At 37.0% G+C, this 20,297-nt stretch overlaps 1 protein-coding gene across 1 annotated transcript in view; it reads right to left on the bottom strand.

The window, feature by feature from the left end:
* Positions 1-1,517: 1,517 nt before the first annotated feature.
* The window catches only part of AP3S1 (adaptor related protein complex 3 subunit sigma 1), a 40,126-nt gene continuing 21,346 nt past the window's right edge, over positions 1,518-20,297 (bottom strand). Inside the window, 2 exon segments of the mRNA XM_026649207.1 lie at positions 1,518-2,103; positions 12,603-12,710. Coding sequence (XP_026504992.1) covers positions 1,975-2,103; positions 12,603-12,710 — 237 coding nt within the window. The 3' untranslated portion in view covers positions 1,518-1,974.

Here is a 20,297-nt window from a genome sequence, read left to right as displayed (position 1 = left end):
TGAATATCTGTTTCTGATTATTATATCCTAGTTATATAAACTTGCATTTTTGTAGCTGAATCTCATTGTGTTATTTCCTAGTCATGTTTCTAACTTATCTTGTTTTATATCTGTCTACATATCTAATTCAACCCTTCTCTCCCCACATTTAACCTGCAGATTTAATTAACATGCTATTTTTCTGCGTCCAAACTATTAAAGTTGTTATATTTACAGCTCTTTGGAATTTCATGGCAGAAGCACGCACGCTACACTACAAACATAACATCTGGCCTTGGCAGACAATGATTCAGAAATAAATTTGAAATTTCACAGACATGTACTTTTGATAGCAAATATGGACACCACACCATGCTCTTCAAGAGGTGAGTGAATAAAAGCTGTTTGCAGGTAGAGCTGAATTCAACTCAGACTGTGAACATATCATTATAACAGTTTAAGTACTATAATTTGTTACAATTTCCACGACTACTCTGTTTTCAAACAAGGGAGCTGTTGAATTGCTGATACACTTTATATTTTAACTCATGGAAATCAAAGTAATATTTGAAACCTTGGTCCTTTCAAAAATTTAACATGAGGGTAGCTCATCAGTTTTTGAATCTAACAAACCAGTCTTTGAGCTAGGTATTTTCCCTCCCCCCACTTTCCTTAACAAACATTTTATCCTAGCTGCCAGGTCTTTTTAACCAGCTTCCTTCCCACCACACCATACCCTTCCATGCCAGCAGTACACCAGCATGATATTCCCTTTTGGCTGCCCAGTTTACCTCTAGTTCTCCATTTTTCTCCCTTAAAGAGCAACCCCTTCCTAGACCCTGTGTTCCCAGCTGCCCACTACTCTCATAACCTTCTTCTCTTCCCCCTCTCGCACAACTATAAGACCCTCCCGGAAGCGCAACCCACTATGCCACCATCCTTTATTTTTCAGCACACGCAGGTCAACAGGAAAAGATTTTCAGAATTTAGAACACACAAATGCTACTTTTGAAAACATCTTTTTGTAACAGAAGTCTACACATATCTACCCATTTTTAATAGAGGCAATTTTTTTCTTCAAAACAATCTTGAATAATCTTTGTATGAAGTTCATAGTTCCAGAACATTCACACAATATTTTAGTATAATTCTTTCAACATCTGGACACCAAAATAATACATTAACACTAACACAATTTTTTTTATACACACACTTTGCTCAACAAATAGGAAGCAAGTGATTTGTTGCTAAGGGTACGTCTACACTTACCGGAGGGTCCGGCGGCAGGCAATCGATGTTCTGGGATCGATCCCGGAAGTGCTCGCCGTCGACGCCGGTACTCCAGCTCGCCGAGAGGAGTACGTGGCATCGACAGGGGAGCCTTCCTGCCGCGTCTGGACCCGCGGTAAGTTCGGACTAAGGTACTTCGAATTCAGCTACATTATTAACGTAGCTGAATTTGCGTACCTTAGTCCGAAGTGGGGGGGTAGTGTGGACCAGGCCTAAGAGTAGATTTCAGACAAAAACGTGATTAGAAGTCCAGTTAATTATGACTTTATTTAAACAAAAACAAGAGACAGTTTAACGTTTTCATGCAACATACACACTTGGATCTTAAATAATCATGACAAACAGCAGAAGTAGTTAAGGAATGCTGCACTAATCATAGACCTTAGTGGATATACAAAAAGACTTAACATTATAGGTTATATAAAGTAAAGAATATCTTAAATACTTTTCCAAAATACTGCAGCAGCCAAGACAGTGTTATGCCTTACAAGGGCATAGGAATGTAATTTAGAAGTCACACAGGAACTACCCATTTCCTTTAAAATCATTGCGCAAGACAAAAGCAACATTCAACTTCACATACAGATTTTACACAGAATTTCTATGCAGTACCTTTACTTTTTATCCAAATAGCAAAAGTTATAAATTTCTTTGTTTGATAAACCTCAATTACATTTTTCCTTGATTTTACCTGTAGTAGCCATTTTATTTAAAAGAGGGCAGGTTTGGCACTTTTATACTGATGTCACCAATATTAATATTTCTTGGGATCTCTGGAAGATTCATATTCTTTACAGCTGACACAGCCCGGGCTGGGGCTCCTGCTAAACCAGCCTGTATACAGAAGTAAAGAAAAAAATACAAACACAGGTGAAGCCTACAAGTGGTATAGACAGACAACACTAACACTTAAATTGTTCCCATGGTTACGAGATTAGAAAGACCAGATGGTAGTTTGGGTTGGAATGAAATGGGTTATTTGGAAATACTAAACCAGAAAGAGAAAACAGTTCACATGAAGTCTAAAATATTATGGAAACACGCTGTGTCAATTTGATGAAAAGTATATGGGAGTAGGGAAGGACCAGAGGAAACCAAGCTAAGTAATATGTAGGTTGTAAAATCACCACACTGAGATATAGCTGAAGCTAACATACAGTCTTTAACTTGTACTGATCCTAAAGCCACTTACATGATACATAATCTCAAATCATTCATTTGAGACACCTGCAATTCCTAAGAATACTGGGACATTAACAGTCATAGCTTAATTTTATTGGCTTGCATCAAGTCAAACATTAAACAATTTTATTGTGTGTTAATTTCCTCTGCTCTAGTCTTTAATCAGTTAAAACCACTCATTAATATATCTGTAAAATAAAAACATTTTACAACTAATTTTATTCTAGTACTGCCATTTAGACAAAGTTGCTGCCATGCCTATATACCAGGGGCTAGACCCCCAGCTGGTGTAAACTGACGTAGCTCTGCAAACTTCTATGCAGCTACGCCAATTTACAGCGAACTAATGATCTGATCCCAAGTCTGTATGAGGTGCAAAAAACCCATACAACTCTATTTTAAACGTGTTTGTACAGTAGCTGGTTTTCTAATGATTTATTCTAGTATTTCTTTTAAAAAGCAATGACTTGAAAAATATATAATTTAGGATCAAAGGTACATATTTTTAGAACTGCACCACCACCACCACCAAAAATGTGTACATTCCAGTACAACAACTGCACACAATCACAGTAATTATGTGCATGCAATTCTGAAAAGCTGGGCCTAACATTTTCAATGGAATGCAAAACAAAGCATGAATCATTTGATTTTCTTCTACCCACTTACTAAAGAAGCTGATTTTTTCCCCTTTAATATTTAAGGGGGGGAAATGCTCATGAGTTAAGTCTTTCTATGCCAAGCATTATTATCATGTAGATTTTTTGTATGGCCAAATGACAAGTTGTATCCCCTGAAAACAAGGATTTGTAGTAGAAATACTGATTAAACAATTTCCAACTCAGAGCCCAATGGGATACAGAGAACCTCTCCCCATTATTAGTTTCTAAATACAGATGTTCCTAATTGAAAAGCATAAAGAATTATTTAAAGATAGAAACTAGAATCAAATCTAGTGTACAGAAAAGCTAAAACTTATTTTAAACACCGAAACGTTTCCCCTTAATAAAACAACTCATTGCACATGTATGGTCAGATGTAGAATGTGAAAACAAGACTGACTGTCTTGCTGAAACATACCTAGAATTACCTGTGTCCGTATTTCAGGTTTACAACACAAGAAAGAGACCCAAAAGCAGCTAGAGAGTTAGACAAACTGCTGGCTGCTCTCACTGATATTACTTTTTTTAAAAAGTCTACAAAATGGTTTTAAAAAGCAAAAAAGGTATTTGGAAAGATAGAAATTTAAATTTAATATTCTCTAAATTAAGAACATTAAAAATGTGTCTACTGAGGCTTAACATAGTGCTTAATACATTAGCAATTTTTTAAAATTAAAGTTTACCTAGGCAATTCTCAAAACTAACGATCTTAGACAGCAATATTCCTGTATAATATTTATACTTGGGGGACTTAAGTAATGCAACTAATATAAACAAATGGCAAGAAAAAAAATGTAAAAGCTATTCCAATAAACAAAAGATTAAGCCTTCAGAGATGGAAAGTATCTAAGGTTTTATTATAAACTGGTAAGGACCCTGAATTCTGAGTAAGCAACATGGCAAAAAAGAATGGTGGTCTTCTGGAGACATCTGACTCATACTTGCTCATAACATAACAGCATTTTCTGTAATTAATTACTGCTCAAAGTACAGTGTCTACATGTAATGTATAATGGTTTTAAAAGCAAGTTTGTAGTATTTACAGTAATTGGGCTAAGGTGCATGCGACATCTGTGGTATCAGCTTACAGTGAACAAAAACCCCACAGATATGCAACAATTCATTAGATATTGCTAAGCAATATCCAGATTTAAAGACGGACTACAAAATGGAACAGTATTTTTAATTTCTACTGCTCTTTTACAAGGACTAAAGTTGATCTAAGATTTTCCCCAACCCTATACAATTTTGTTTTTATACAAAAGAGCCAGAAAAACATAAGATGAAATCCTCACTACTTCTCTGGACTTTTTATGCGCCGTGGAAGGGTTAGTGCAGTGCAAATGGGCTCTTAAAATTTCAGATCCAGCCACAGGAGGAGCAGGGCTGAGGCAGATAACTGTGAGTCTGTCTTCTGAGGACCCCTCACAAACACTGGCATAAGAGGCATTCCAGGGCTGAGAAGGGCATATCAGGGGTGGCACTGCAACACTAGAGATTCCGGGCAGTGCTGCAGCACACAGGCAGCCAGGCCATGCTGCTGTAACTTAAACAGTGCCCCACCCCCACCATGGCTGTCTGGGGAGCATGAAGTACCCCAGAACTGGGAAAGCTTGAAGCCACTTCATGGGCTGAGGCACAGTACAGAACCTCACCTAAAAAGAATATCAGAAGTACTGGATCCTGACTTCCCTCTTGTAACTGGAAAACTGTCACCATCATCTCAACTCCATGAGAGAGGAAGTCAGGACCTGGTATTACTAATATAAAAACTCACAAATAGAAATTTTTAAAAAAACTTGAGGCTCACTTTATACATCATAAAAAAGCACTGCCAAGCACAGCACTACTTTTTTTGTGGTTCACCTTTAAAAAAAACATAATGCAATAATATAATGCAACAAGAAATTGATTTTAAAACCTCCTTTTGGATTTGAGAGTCTTGAAACATCTGTATTAATACACAAATAACTGTTCAGAAAGTTTTATAAGATACCAAAAAAAATGTGAATTTCCTCCTCTAGCTTGATTTCTCTCACTTTTAAATACAATATTCAATCACAGGAGAAAAATCCTTTGCGGAATTCCAAGAATAGGACAATGTAAACTGTTTTCCATACAGAAGATGTAAATACTGTTAAAGCAGCAACAAAAGCAATGAATTATACAACTTAAAACTTAAACAATGGGAAACCAGCAAAGTACTATAAATACTGCACGTGGTCCACATAGACAGACATGGGTGGCAATTTAAAACACAGATGTCTTTCTAGGTGACTAGGATGGAGATCCCATACCCTAATTTAATGCAGATTAGGGTTCAGGCAAAAACTTACCCTAATTTAATGAAGGATCATTTTTCTTTTTTGAATGGACAAATAAAAACTTGAACATAACTGGTCATTATTTTTACCTACCTGTAGCTATCCTCTTTACACAGACTTACAGTCCCTGACTCCCACCCCAAGAAAATGAAGACACAATTGAGAATTATTTAAAATACCATGACTGACACCCAAAAAATAAAATAAAAATAAAAAAAATAAAAACACACTTTTAACTAAACTTCATCTATGATGATTTTGGCTTAAAATCAAAGAATATCCTTGATAGAAGGACTATGGCATTTCAGATTCACTTGCAGGCAGAAAAGGGGCGAACAGTTTCCAGAGTGAAAGATAAGGATTCATCTTCATACACTGGAGCGTAGACATTCTCAAGCCACCATACCCTTTTCTCCTAAAGTCCTCCTCTTTATTAAATGGTTTTGTGATTTGACATATGTAGCATTTACATACTGCAATGCCCTTTTCGCACAACCATTCTCAATTTTATAAGCACAAGTCATACATTACTTCTAAGACACTGAACAGATTTTTAGATGAAGAGGTCTAAAAAACATCTGACTAAAGGTATTACAGTAACAAAAAAAAGTAATCCACAGTAAAAGTAGTTTGTGTTTGTATTAGGTTATTATATATTGACTGCATCAGCAGACTTATCAATGTTTAGTATGTCGAGTAGTAAACTGGTGATCAATTCTGCTATTTTTCTGTAATTCCTGCTACCAAGAGTAAATTTAATTTATAAAAGAAAAGAGGAATCACAAGAAATACTTCAAATTCACTTTGTTCATAAAAGGTTTGCTGCAGGTACCTGATGAGAAAGTAGTTACTGTAATATTGCACAGTATCGCTTTCAACTACTTTTATTATTCAATACTTTAGCAGAAAAGTTAGGGTGGCGAAGGAAAAATTATAAAACTTTAAAAAACTAAGTGGCAAGCCTTGATCATGCAGTGAATTATGAAGGTTCACAGCAAGCAAAATGATCTCAGCAAGTGAAAATGAAATTTCTCAAGCATGTTCATGAAGTTTTAGAAGTACGGTATGAACTTGCATATAGCTGTTATTACAATGAACCAAACACCATATTTTCCCCCTAGCTGCTTTGTATTCTCCATTTCACTGTTAAAAAATGTTGTACACTAATCCTGAAACACCTGATATGTTAATGTTTTATTCACAGCCACTGCAAGAATGTTTGTAAACCTGATAGTATACTTAAAGGCTTGTGGCTTCAACATGAATTATCAATGCCACATAAGAAACTTTAAATAATTTGACTGTTTTGCTTAAGATCAAAGCTAGCACATTCCGTTGAGTAGCACAAATAGAAAATGTTCTTCTATTTATCAAATGAGAAATTTCAATTCACTTAAATACTAAATATGTTAGGTATAATTTGAGGTCATTATTTTATTAATATGGTAGTTATATGTCACAATATTCTTTCCTGATAATCCTGGGATAATGTGTTACATGAAGATAACCCTAGAAATGTTGATTTTATTCACATTTTTAAAAAGATCTCAAGTATACAGGAACAGATTACTGGTGCTTTTGCAAGTTTAGGTAATATTCATGTACGCTTCTTACTAGACAAATGGATAAATATTTAGGCTCCCTCCCAACAGCTCCACAAGAAGCTAGCTGTTAGTAAAAAGGAGGTACACAAATATGCAGCTTACTTGAAAATGAATTAATGAAGGCTGAAACCCTGCTAGAGAAACTGGTCTTTTCCATATGTATTGGAATGTACTTGGATATCACTGCTGCTAGTGTTTTATATCAACTCCTCCTCCCAGAAGAAGTATGATTTCAAAGCAGCAGGGTTATGAATAGGATGAAAGGATGCAGTACAGAATATAAAGGAATGATCATGTTCTCTGCTCATGAGGTTAGATAAATGAACAGAATTAGAGAAAAAACAAAATGAAGTCTGAAGGTATATCAAAATGAGGCCAAACAGATAGAAGACTTAGACATACTCTTAGAAATTTCAAGCACTTGAATCACAAAGATAGTAATGGATGGGAATGATTTTTTGTTTGATTGGTTTTTTTTCTTTAAATTGCCAGACCCAAAAATAAAAAACAGAACATGTGAACACAACAGAAAACAAAAAAAGTAGCAATATGCTAAAAACTATTGAAAAATTAGCTCCTCTTTCTTACATAGTGAAATACGTCTTATTTTCAGTGACTTGAGGAGGCAGAAATGAGGGTGGTAATTTGTTTGGATTATTTCCTTCATATAATTCAAGAAGTTTCAAATTCAAGTAAAACATGTTCTTATCATATAAAATATTTTTACACTAAGCCTTTAAAATGAAGAATAGTAAAACCTGACTTTAGATAAGCTATACTTGTTAAATCTGCTTTTTAAAATGGGAAGATATACTACTTGCATAGTCTATCCTTTATCCAATAAAGAGTCTCTTAAAAGAGAATAGCAAAATTATTTACAACCCAGTGGATTTGAAATTCCAATTACAAAAGAAAAAAAATAAATAAGTGGAGCTGATTTTTTTAAAGAATATTTCATTTCAAAGGTAGTCTACAACTAATGCACATTGACATTCAAATTACTGTGTTGTACTTAATGTTTCAAATAACCAGAGTCAAAGGGGCAGTCGGCACATTCTGAACTTAAAATGTACACTTCCTCGTCCATTTCCAAATTCTTTTGTTCATATCAGTCTTGGATCACTGGCTGTTGCTCCATAAGACTCCCTGTAAAAATTCCAGGGTGTCTCCTGAAGAAGGAGCAAATGATCCACAATTGCTCTGGACATCAGCACTTGCAGAAGGAGAAAAATATACAGTTGAAGTTCATTATGTGCTGACTGTCCTTTGACTCTGTTTGTTAGTGACATTCAGCACAATAACGTCAACCTTAAAAAGCCAATTATAACATCTGTAGGTCACCTTTACATTTCACGGCTATAATTTTAAAGTCTATGGATTATTCAGTATTTATTTGGGATCAAACTTTTAAAACAAATATGCTTTGTTGTTTATCTGCAACTTGTTCTAAAATTTCACTCCAATGTAAGAGCATAAAGGTTCTGATTTTTAATTTGAAATACTGAGTTTGGAAGCTGTACCATTAGAGCTAACACTAACTATGCTAAGGCTCTCATGGGCAGAATGTTCCTGACCACACACTTAGAGTTTAAGTTTTTCAATCATGTGACACTGCACTAGTAATGTCAGCTATTTGTGTGCTCAATTGTTATTCAGATTAATATTTTTTTAATTCCAAAAATATCCATAATTTTTCTTATTTAAATGCTGACATAAAAAACCCAAAGTTAAATTCTACAATGTAGGAAGAAAAAACATTAAAATAAAGAACATATGAAATAAATGACAAGCTAGTAAAATACACTACGGCCAATAAAAGATGAGGGAACTACAAGAAGAAATTAGCACAAAAAGTAGGCTACAAGGACTGGCATGGGTATATTAACACATAATTTTTGAGTCTGGCCTAAATAATTTATTGCCTTTGACATCATTTTGCTTTCCCTTTTTGTTAAAAATACATTTTTTTTCTCAAAGTCAGCAATACCTGTGTCTACCTGTCCTGTCTGGGAGACTGAAAGATAAAGGTCTGTAAGAGAGAAGAATGGAAAGAGCTAGAAAAGATCAGGTGGTTTGGAAAAATGAGGTCCGACTTAAAAGTAAGACTAAATTCACACCCAGCTGAACACACCAAATAGAAAACAAGTAGCCAGTTTTAGCTATGGACCTGATAGCATCCCAATGATCTTCTCCCAACCTTCCCTCCCTTAATCCCAAATCACAGTCATGTTTTTGATTCAGAGGGATTGACCAGGAATCCATTCAGGGACCAACAATGCTGCTCCTTAGTCACATGTGTCAGTGATGAAGCACATGGGACACACTTCCCCTCCCTCCAGAAAGGGGCATATTGCCTCAGTACCATACTCATATTCTCATAGTCCAGGTGACAAAAGAGTAGAGCCATAAATCAAACCTGGGACTCCATCACAACAATGCAATGCGCTACTATTCTGCCAAGGGCCCTGGCTAAGCAGCCTTTGGTTTGACAAAGGAATTTGTTACTTACATTTGTGAATGCAATAAACAGATGTTTAATTCTTCATGTTAAATTTCAACTGAAGTCCAATTAAAAAATTTTAACAGCTTAAATGTTCAAATGTTTATGACATACAACAGTAAGGCAAACAAAGTCTACATATAATCATCTTGCATTTTGGTCTATTGAAACTGAACCCAAAATATACCACACCTATCCACCCCACTTTATATTAAAATTTAAGTGAAATGTAGGTAATTTCTGAAAATGTAGGCTAAATATATTTAGTGCAATTTGCCATTTTAGCTGCAAAAGGAAAAGCAGCTCATTCTTCATACAATTACTTTCTGGATACAAGCATTTCTAATAGATGGGAACCATACTAAAGTCAAGAGCTGTAAAGTGTTTGGAAGCCTTGGTAATCTTATGAGTATGAAGTACAGATCCTATTGAAAACAGCCTCTGGAGAGCTCTTGTTCATTTATTTCTAATATTGCTTCAATCATAGGTTATCAAAATGACAAGATCCACTGATTTCTAAAAGTCTTCTGCTACAAAATAACTTAAATTGAAACATGTATCCACATGATATATTAAAGGTCTGTATCTTGTCAGTTCACCTTTGGGAAAATGAGCTGAGACACAATAACTTTAGTCAAAAAGGACAAAGGAGAAGAAATTGTGATCTGGGAATAAATGAAGATTAGGTATACATGTAACAAATGACTAATGAATTAACTGAGTAAACATTCACCATGGACTCTAGAGCAGGGGTCAGCAACGTTCGGCACATGGCTCGCCAGGGTCCTTACCCTGGTGAGCCGCGTGCCGAACGTTGCCGACCCCTGCTCTAGAGTATCATAATATTACATTAACTGTCAGAGCTGAAAAAGAAACAGTAACTGTACTCAAAATCTGCATTAATGAAGAGCAGATTGTGAAGCTATCCACTCCATCCCAGTCACCAAGTATTTCAATTTACTACTACTATAAATTTACCTTCTATAATTCATTGCTCTATACAACAGGCAAAATTGCTATGTGGCTGATATATGGAGCCAAACTTCCTATGAGCCAAATTAATTACTTGTTTGTATTTTTCTATCAATTAGCTTTGTATTTCAGGCATCATATTAAGAAAAAGGTAGTTAACTTGCAGATGAGGTAGTGGGAAACAATAATTAATAGGGCTCACTGCACTCAACTGACAGATTTGAGGTGAGTAATCAAAAGACTGTTCTCTAGCTGATTTAGCAATAGAATTAACAAGTTAGTAAATAAATACCTTAACTAGTGTTTTTAGGCAGAGCTTAAAGAAGTTCTTCAAACACCATGGCATAGTAATCTTAAGAAATTATGCCTCTTAAACCTTATGTTACTGTCTTGCTGTACCCACCATAGAAAAATATGTAAACAAGTTACTCAGATAGATCTTACCTTATTTTATAAGGGGGGAGAGGGGGAAAACAAACATTTACCTCCAAGATCAATACTTTGTCAGAAAGTTAAACAGGCATTTTGGGCATCTTATTAAATATTATAATTTATTCAGTCTGGGCATACACTGGCATAAACAGTATCATATCACTGTCAAGTTGTGTGTTTCTCCCAGTCAGTGCTGTGCTGCTTCTTGAAGTGACTAAGAAGTGGTGCAAAATGGAAAATCACAGGCAGACAGACAGTCAAAGGGCTGCTATGCCAGATTACGAATTAGGAATAACAATATAAATGGCTGGACATAACATAGCTTCAGATCTCATTTATCACTTAATTTGGTAGATGTAATAAAAATATTTGTTTAAATGGAAACTATTAAATTTGCAATGTTTTCCCAATTTGAACAATAGCAATGAGCTTCCAGAAAATAATAAATTGGTCAGATGCAGGATTATCGCCTCTCACAAACACGGATCAGCCAAGGAGGTTTAGCTAACATATTGCTGGTTTACTGGTTTACACTGCAAGTGACACAATATAAAAAGATCATAACATTTGATGTCACAGTTATATTACTTCTAGCATTCTTCGCACTGCAAATTAAATTCAGCAGTACTAAACTAAGCCAATTAGATATCAGGTTCTGCAGAATCCAACACTTGGCATTGACTTTATTTAAACTACAGTTATATTCTGTCGGTGAATTGGTGATATCCATTAAGTATAAATTTGAGCACATCTGCCTACTCAAATTTATCTGGCCATTGTACATACAGAATGCAGTCTTCCTATTTGAAGGTACACTGAAGACCAAATCTTAGGGTTTTTCTGCATGAACAGTTAAGACTGTGGCAAACTGAATAGTAGAATCTACCCCGCACTTGCCTACTGCAGTCTCACTGTCCATATGCGGCCTGCTGACATGCCTGAACAGTTCATTACTGCGCTTTAATCTATATTCCTCTTTGAAATGGGACTAGCTCAAAGTGCTCTAACAAACTGTTAGATGCACAAATGCGCACAAATAGTGAGATTATGGCAGGGTTGTGTGGGGTAGCTTCAGATCCCAGGTTCTGCAGTTTAATTGTTCATGTAGACAAGCTCTTATCACTGCAAATAATGGCAGAACTCCCATCTGTTAAATGGGACCAGGATTGGGCTTTAAATGCATAATTACCCTCCCACTTCCACCCCAGTTTATCATTTTGTGTTGCAGTATTACTATGACACCAAATACACTACCACTTATTTAACACTTTACAAGCTTGTTAGGAGACAGGTATATATATATTTTTCCCTTAAGTTCTACAGCCAGTATTGGGTTCCATCATAAAGAAAAAAAAACCCAAGAAGCCAGAGGTCTTGAGTGAAAGAAATTTAAAGGACTATCAATGCACACTGATACCAATGGCAGATGTGGCTTTGTTTGATAAAAGTAACAAAAAATAATTAGCTACTATTCTATGCAATTATCACAGAAGATGAAATGTATCACATACTAAATGTGCATTGTAAATTTTTAGCACTATAAGCAAGCAGCTGTATATAGGATGGTATTGAAGGACAAACAGCAAAGGTTGCATATCATGCAGATATTATGATCATGCTTTAAGTTAAAGCTCATTATAGAGTCTCTCAGCCTTACCTCAGATTTCTCCAGTTTATTTTGTGCATCAATTTGAGTGACAATTTCATTCATGTTGGTCTCCAAAACCATTCCACCCATGACCATTTCAGCCAGAATATTATGGACCTAAGAAAGATCACAAAAGAAGATGTATTTTAAATCAGCAAAATACTGTCTGAGTGTCAAGGTGCCAACTACACTACTTACAGAAAATTTATATTTCTGGGTAATATCTAAACAGCCTTTTAAAAATTTTAGGGTTCAGAAAAAGTTGATGAGTCCAAAGTCCACACAGCAAGATTGTCAGCACTGCCTGTTTGATGATTAACACTGGAATAAGTGGGAACACTAGTCTCCATTCCCTTTTTAGTCTTTTCTGCAGAGACTGCCAACAAGGGTGCCAATTAATACCAGGTACACTAATATTTTTAAGATGGGAGCATTTATGGGATTAAAAACATTGCTCAGAAACATACATAAAAGCAATTAGCACCTTGGACAGGCAGCTCTTTGGTATGAAATAAAAAATAAAACAGTTTAAGCCAAAAGAACCAGATAACTTTCATTCCGTAACAAACCAGGCAGGATTAAGGGAAGTAGACTTCAGCTAGACAAGGAGGTTGAGTTAATATCTTTTATTGGATCAATTTCTGTTGGTGAGAAAGAGAAGATTTAGAGCCACACAGAGCTCTTCTTCAGGTCTGGGAAGCAAAAGAGCAAAATGCAAGGTGGAACAGATTGTTTAGCATAAGTCGTTAGCACACATTGTAAAGGACCATTCAAGGTGAAGTGGCCCTTTAACACCTCTGCAGTCATAAAACAAAAAGAGGGGGGTTAGTGGGTTACAGATTATTGTAATAAACCATAAATCCACTGTCTCTGTTCAGTACATGATTTTTAGAGTCTAGTAAAATAATGAATTTAAACTTCCAGGCTTGTCTTTTGATAGTGTTGTGCACATTTCCTTTGAAGATGAGGACTGATAGGTCAGACAGAGTGATTGCTTTGTGAGAAGTGTTTGCCCACAGGTGACAAGTTGTTTTTTGTCTTTTATCATTTTCCTGTGTGAGTACGCTCAAGCACGCAATGATTGTCTGGTTTCTGGGGCATTCAATGGACTGGATGAGGCATATCACGTGCTGTCATAAACACAAGTAGGAGCCGTGGAAGGTGTGTTGTGTGTGGGGGGGTGCCGATCATCGCAGCAGTGGAGATATGTCTGCAGGTTTTGTATCTGTTGTTCTGACAGGATCTGAAGCTACTTTGAATTGATGTGTCCCAGTCTGTGGGGAGCTTGCTTTTGATGATGATTGTGGAGAGGCCAGGGGGCTGCCTCAAGGTCAGAAGTGGGAGTTCAGGAAAGGCCTCCCACAGGATGGGGTACCCACTGAGTAAGGGTTGTAACTATTAGAGGATACCCAGCACGGGCTCCAGTGTGGGGTGGTAGGCGACAACCAGGGGCATGTGGTCAGAGGGGGTCTTATCTCTGTATTGAAGCAGGCTCTCTCAGGGCATTTGGGTGGCCCGTTCCATGACATGATCCACTTCTTTGGTGGAGTGTCCCCGTCAGGCAAAGGCAGCCCTAAATGTGCCAAGATGTACATCCTGGAGCACACTCTGTGGCATCACAGATTTCTTGGTGTGCTTGGGGTGGCCACTGCATCCATGAAGGTAGGCATTGTGTTCTGTGGGATTTTTGTATACGGTTGTCTACAGGGCTCTACTGCTGAAGTCAACTGTGGTGTCCAGGAAGTTGATGCTAGTGTGGGAGTGTTCCAGAGAGAGTTTAATGGATGAATGGTGGTTGTTGATGTTGTGGTAGAAATCTATGAGGGAGTTTACATATCAGTGATGTATTTCAGGTATATTATTGGTTTCATGGTGCATTGGTGCAGAATATCTTCTTCAAGGAGGTCCATGAAGAGGTTGGCATATTGGGGAACCATCCTAGTACCCATGGCTGTTCCCATGGTTTGAAAAAAAAGTTGTTGTATGTTGTATATAAAATTGTCATGAGTGAGGATGAAATGGATGAGTTTGGCAATGTATTTGGAGCTAGATATGAGGATTGTCCATTGTCTTGTAAATATTTGAGGCAGAAAGCTATGCCATCATTGTGTATAGGCAAATGACATCCATGGTGGCAAGGATGATGTTCTTACCGAGGTTAATATTGCTGAGTTTGTGGAGGAAGTCAGTTGTGTCCTGGAGAAAGCTGGCCCTTTGTGGGGTGAGTGGTTTGAGGTCAGTTTCTATGAACCCTGATATTCCATTAGTAAAAGTGCCATAGCCAGATATGATGGATTTATCCATCCAGGTTCCCTTGTTTGGGTATCTTGGGAAGCATGTAGATCTCTTGAATGGGTTTGTGGGGGATGAGTTTGTAGACTGTCTCTTGGTGTTGTCTGGGGAAGGTTTTGAGGATATCCTTAATCTCCTGGGTAAACTGTGGTGTGGGGTCGTCTTTGAGTTCTTTATCATAGGTTGTGCCGGAGAGTAGTCAGCTGGCCTTGTTAATATAGTCCTCACGGTTGAGGACTACAATGGCATCCCCTTTGTCTGCTAGTTTGATCATTATCTGGACGTTAGATTTCAGGGACTGTATGGCCGTCCTCTCGGCAGTGGAGAGATTATGGTGGAACTGATGTTTGTTAAGGATTTCACAGTCAATTTTTTTCCTGAAGCATATTTTCTCTCTAATATCCTGGGACTGAAACAGCTACAACTACGCCTGCAGACTTTAGATGTTCAGTTTAATCCTAGAACATATCTGACAAAAGATTGTTCTTGCCCTCCTAACCCCCCAAAATAGTTTACTACTGGATTCAAGGTAACTCTTTTCTTCTTGCGAGATTGCCAAACCACTACTTTGCAAGAGTTGGTTTGGGTGATAATTAAATGGAAAACTGATCAAGCTTCTTTAGAAATGAAAACTTATGGAAATAAATCTATCAAAATGAAGTTCAGTGCCATTGCTGTATTCTGTTCACCTTTAAATCCATTTTATGGCATTTGTTTCCTGAAGTCATTCATTTATGTGAAACACGTACTTAAGAGAAAATTGTCTATTGCAGATGCTTTAACAACTTCTAGATCAAAAGTTACATTTCCCAACATGACATCCTCCAAAAGGACTCATACAGAAAATTAAACTTTTGTGGTCTGCAACTGCTACAATGCTACATCTACTAATAATTTTAACTTTTTTAAAAAAGTATACTTATTTACCGTTAACATTGCTAATTCCCAAGAGAGTCTGAATTTTAAGATTGTCCCAGGTATTATAAATCAAATAATTTTGTGCCTCTCCAATAAGCATTTTCAAAATTAGACAAATTGCTTTTTAAGGTACTGTCTGAAACACAGTTTAAGTGGGTAACACACACCATCTAAGTAGTGTGGCCTACTCTCTTCCCCAACTTATGACAAAGATATTCTAAGTGCCTGTGAAAATTTGATTACATTCTCAGAAGTGGATAAGTAATACAACAGATGTAGGTTCAGTGAACTTGAACCATAAAAACTGTAACTACGTGGGATGTTTAAAAAAACGAGGAAAGACCCAGTGGGGGGAAAAGCCTGACCTATTCATTGCTTTTCTTTGCTTCAATTTAGAAAATTCACCTGGTGAAAACATTCCAGAATATGTATTTAAAACATTTACCATACATGTAGCTGCAAAGATGTAGGAGGCAGAGTAAAATTGCCAACAAAATCATCTTGATAGTTCAAAAATAAAAGCAATTTTGAAGATGGAACTGTTGATGAAAAACATTTAAATCTCTGAGCCCTAAATTGTGGAATCTGCCCACTATTACTACATCAACAATTCTTTGAGTTATCCACATTGATTCAGATGTAGTCTAAGCTTATGTCCTTGTTTCAGGAAAAATACTTTCCATACGCGAATTAATCTTGGCCATATATTTAGTAATGTGCAGTGTTTCAACCCCATAGTAATTGTAAGACAACCAACATTTGATAACATTTGCAGAGAGTTAAAGAGTGTGATCTGAAAGCAATTTGGCACATCAAAGCATGCTTCTTTCATCATTTTGGCTATTTGTAACATTTCCCAGTTATGGCAACAGATCAAAGAAAGAAGCAAATGGAAACAAAGTATCATGAAATAGCAAAGTGTGAGGAGCTTATGCACTGATCTAAAAAGAACCACCACAATTCCTGTTTTTGTGCTACAACTTTGAAGCAATATTCTAAAGAACAGTACTGAAAAAGTTGCTACTCTGACAGTTTGTTAGTCTATTTCAATTGAAACATGGTAAACACATTCAGAGAAGAATGAACAGCTCTCTTCCCTCACATGTGTTTCTGTTGCAGAGTTTTAAGAGTCAGACTATCAAACATTAAGGGGAATGATTAAAAAAATCCTTATTCCCCTGGAAAGGATGTGCACACTGTACATATGGCTTATAACACAGCCAGCAGAACTGGCCTGGAAAGAGTAAACTAAGGATGGAGCAAAAGAGTTGTCACCCCTCCAATATTGGCTTGTACCTAGATTAATTCAATACCTTCCAAATTCAGAATTAAAAGGGGGGAGGGGAGAGTATTATTTTGGCTTTAATATATTATCTAGATCATTCAAACTAATTAAAGCAGAAGGAAGAAATAGACCAGCTCCCCCCCCCCCGCTCCCCCCAAGTAGTTTTATTCACTTGGGCAAGGAAATAGTTTATTGCACTATATAAATGCACAATTTCAGTAAGAGAAGCACATGACTAAAAAGGCTTATACCAGAAAATTAGATGTTTAACATTTTGTTGAAAATTTGCAAAAACTGATTTCTCTCTCTCTCACACACACACACACACACACACACACAGGACTCCTCTTTTCCCTTCCCTCTCCCCCAACATAACACGTCACTTTACTAAATAGGATCAATTGGGAATGAAAATAAATCTTTTTCAAGCAACTCAATTTCATTCAGATGGAAAGGGTTTTTTGAATCAAGACACTGTTGGCCATTGCTCAAAAAGTGAAAATTTCTCAGTCACAAAAGTAGCTCTGAACAATGTTTTTGCACCAAAAAGTAAGTGGTAGTCATTTTCATAAAGGCGAATAACATTATGGGGAAATTGTAGCATATTCATTACTAACGAAGGCCTCACTCAAAAAAATGCTACAGTTCCTAGAGCTATGGCTAAAACGACTGAGGAGGTATCGTGTGAGAGTCAAAAAAAGCAATGTTGGATTTGGTTAGCCTTGGAGGAGGAGACAGTACATGATGAATGTGTTTTTATCTCAACAGTAGGCAGACCCCCTGCAGTATGTAAACTTCAATCATGCCTCATTAAACCAAGAAACTAAGGTTCTTTTGCAGAGTTGCAATCATAAAATACCTGCAGACAAGCTTACATTCCTTTCTCACCCTATCTCACATCAGATATGCCAATTGTGGGAGGAAAGAGCTGTCCAAACAAGGATGTAGAAGGTCCTTAATTTTAAAAATATGCACAATAATTGTAAGATAAAAGTTTAAAACTGTAAGGTCTTCAAATTATAGCCTGAATAAACTAAAATATAGTTTATGCATAAAAGCTATATTTTTACATTGTTTAACAAACATTTAATAAGCAAAAGTAGTTTATATATCAGATTTTTATGAAATTCCATGAGACTTGATCACTACTTTTCTGGTTTCTATATGTACATACACACACAATAAGGTGGGTGTAAATGGTAATTGGCTCCTTTTCCTCAATGTGTAAGGAGTAAAATTATCAGATCAATCTTATACAATGAAGAAATAAATGATGGAGTATTTCTTTCATCCTTCACTCAGGACCTTATGTTACCACTTTCAATTGCCACTTGTAGATTTGCATTATTGTATTTTCTCTTTACAAATATTACTGTCCCCATCTTGCCTGCCACGTGTCAGAGTCTGTTATTTTAAAAATCAAACAAAAAAAAAAAAAAAAAAAAAAAAAAAGAGAAATCAGTCAACACTAGCGTAAATGCCATATACAAATCCAGCTTTGGAAAAATATTTCCACTTTGCTCTGGCAGAATTCTTCTTTCAACCTAGCTACTATCTCTCGGAAAGGTGGATTAATTACATCATCAATGGAAAAAACCCTTTGTTGATGTAGTAAGCATCTACACTACAGTGGCAAAGCTGCAGCACTTGTAGTGTAGACGTAGCTTAAGATTCATAAATTACAAATGGCTGAATAGACTTTATGTACATCTAGACAGAAGCTCTGGATCCCACGTTACAGTTTAAAATGAGTCTCAAACTCATACACTGTAAGGTCAGAAAGGAGCAACTGACCATCTAGTCTAACCTCCTGCACATTGCAGGCCACAGAACCTCACCCACCCAACTCCTGTAATAGATCCCTAACCTCTGGCTGAGTTACTGAAGTCTTCAAAACATGGTTTAAAGGCTTCAAGTTACAGAGAATTCACCATTTGCACTAGTTTAAACCTGCAAGTGACCTGTGCCCCATGCTGCAGAAGGTGGCGAAAAAACCCCAGGGTCTCTGCCAAAAATTCCTTCCCGACCCCAAATATGGCAATCAGTTAGATCCTGAGCATTTGTGCAAGATCCACTAGGCAGACCTAGGAAAGAATTCTCTGTAGTAACTCAGAGCCCTCCCCATCTAGTGTCCCATCTCCAGCCACTGGGGATTTCTGCTACTGGCGGTCGCCTATGGGCCACATGCCATTGTAGGCAGTCCCATCATACCATCCTCCCCATATGTTTATCAAGCTCAGTCTTGAAGCCAGTTAGGTTTTTTGTCCCCACTGCTCCTCTTAGGAGGCTGTTCCAGAACTTCACTCCTCTGATGGTTAGAACCTTCGCCTAATTTCGAGCCTAAATTTATTGATGGCCGTTTATATCCATTTGTTCGTGTCTCCATATTGGCGCTTACCTTAAATAACTCCTCTCCCTATTTATTACTCTGATCTATTTACAGAGAGCAATCGTATCTCCCCATAGCCTTCTTTTTGTTAGGCTAAACAAGCCAAGCTCCTTGAGCCTGCTCTCATAAGGGAGGTTTTCCATTCCTCGAATAATTCTAGTAGCCCTTCTCTGCATCCTGTATCAGTTTGAATTCATCTTTCTTTGCACCCTGTATCAGTTTGAATTCATCTTTCTTAAATATGGGAGACTAGAATTGCACACACTATTGCAGATGAGATCTCAGCATTGCCTTGTATAATGATAGTAATACTTCCATGTCTCCACTGGAAATACCTCGCCTGATGCATCCTAGGACTGCATTAGCCTTTTTCACGCCACATCACATTGGTGGCTCATAGTCATCCTGTGATCAACCAATACACACAGGACTTCCTTCTCCTCTGTCGCTTCCAACGGATAAGTCTCCAGCTGATAGCAAAAATTCTTGTTCTTAGTCCCTGAATGCATGACCTTGCACTTTGTACTGTTAAATTTCATCCCATTTCTATTCCTCCAGTTTACAAGGTCATCCAGATCTTCTTCTATGATATTCTGGTCCTCCTCCATATTGGCAATACTGCCCAACTCTGTGTCATCTGCAAAAGTTATTAGCACACTCCCACTTTTTATGCCAATGTCAGTAATAAAAATGTTAAATAAGATTGGTTCCAATACTGATCCCTGAGGAACTCCACTAGTAACCTCTCTCCAGCTTGACAGTTCACCTTTCAGTATTACCACTGTAGTCTCCCCTTTAACACATTCCTTATCCACCTTTA

Source organism: Terrapene carolina, unplaced genomic scaffold, assembly GCF_002925995.2.
Source record: "Terrapene carolina triunguis isolate 2854851 unplaced genomic scaffold, T_m_triunguis-2.0 Scaffold69, whole genome shotgun sequence".
Taxonomy (NCBI): Eukaryota; Metazoa; Chordata; order Testudines; family Emydidae; genus Terrapene; species Terrapene triunguis.
The sequence above is the reverse complement of the archived record's forward strand: the minus strand, read 5'-3'. Positions and strand labels throughout refer to the sequence as shown.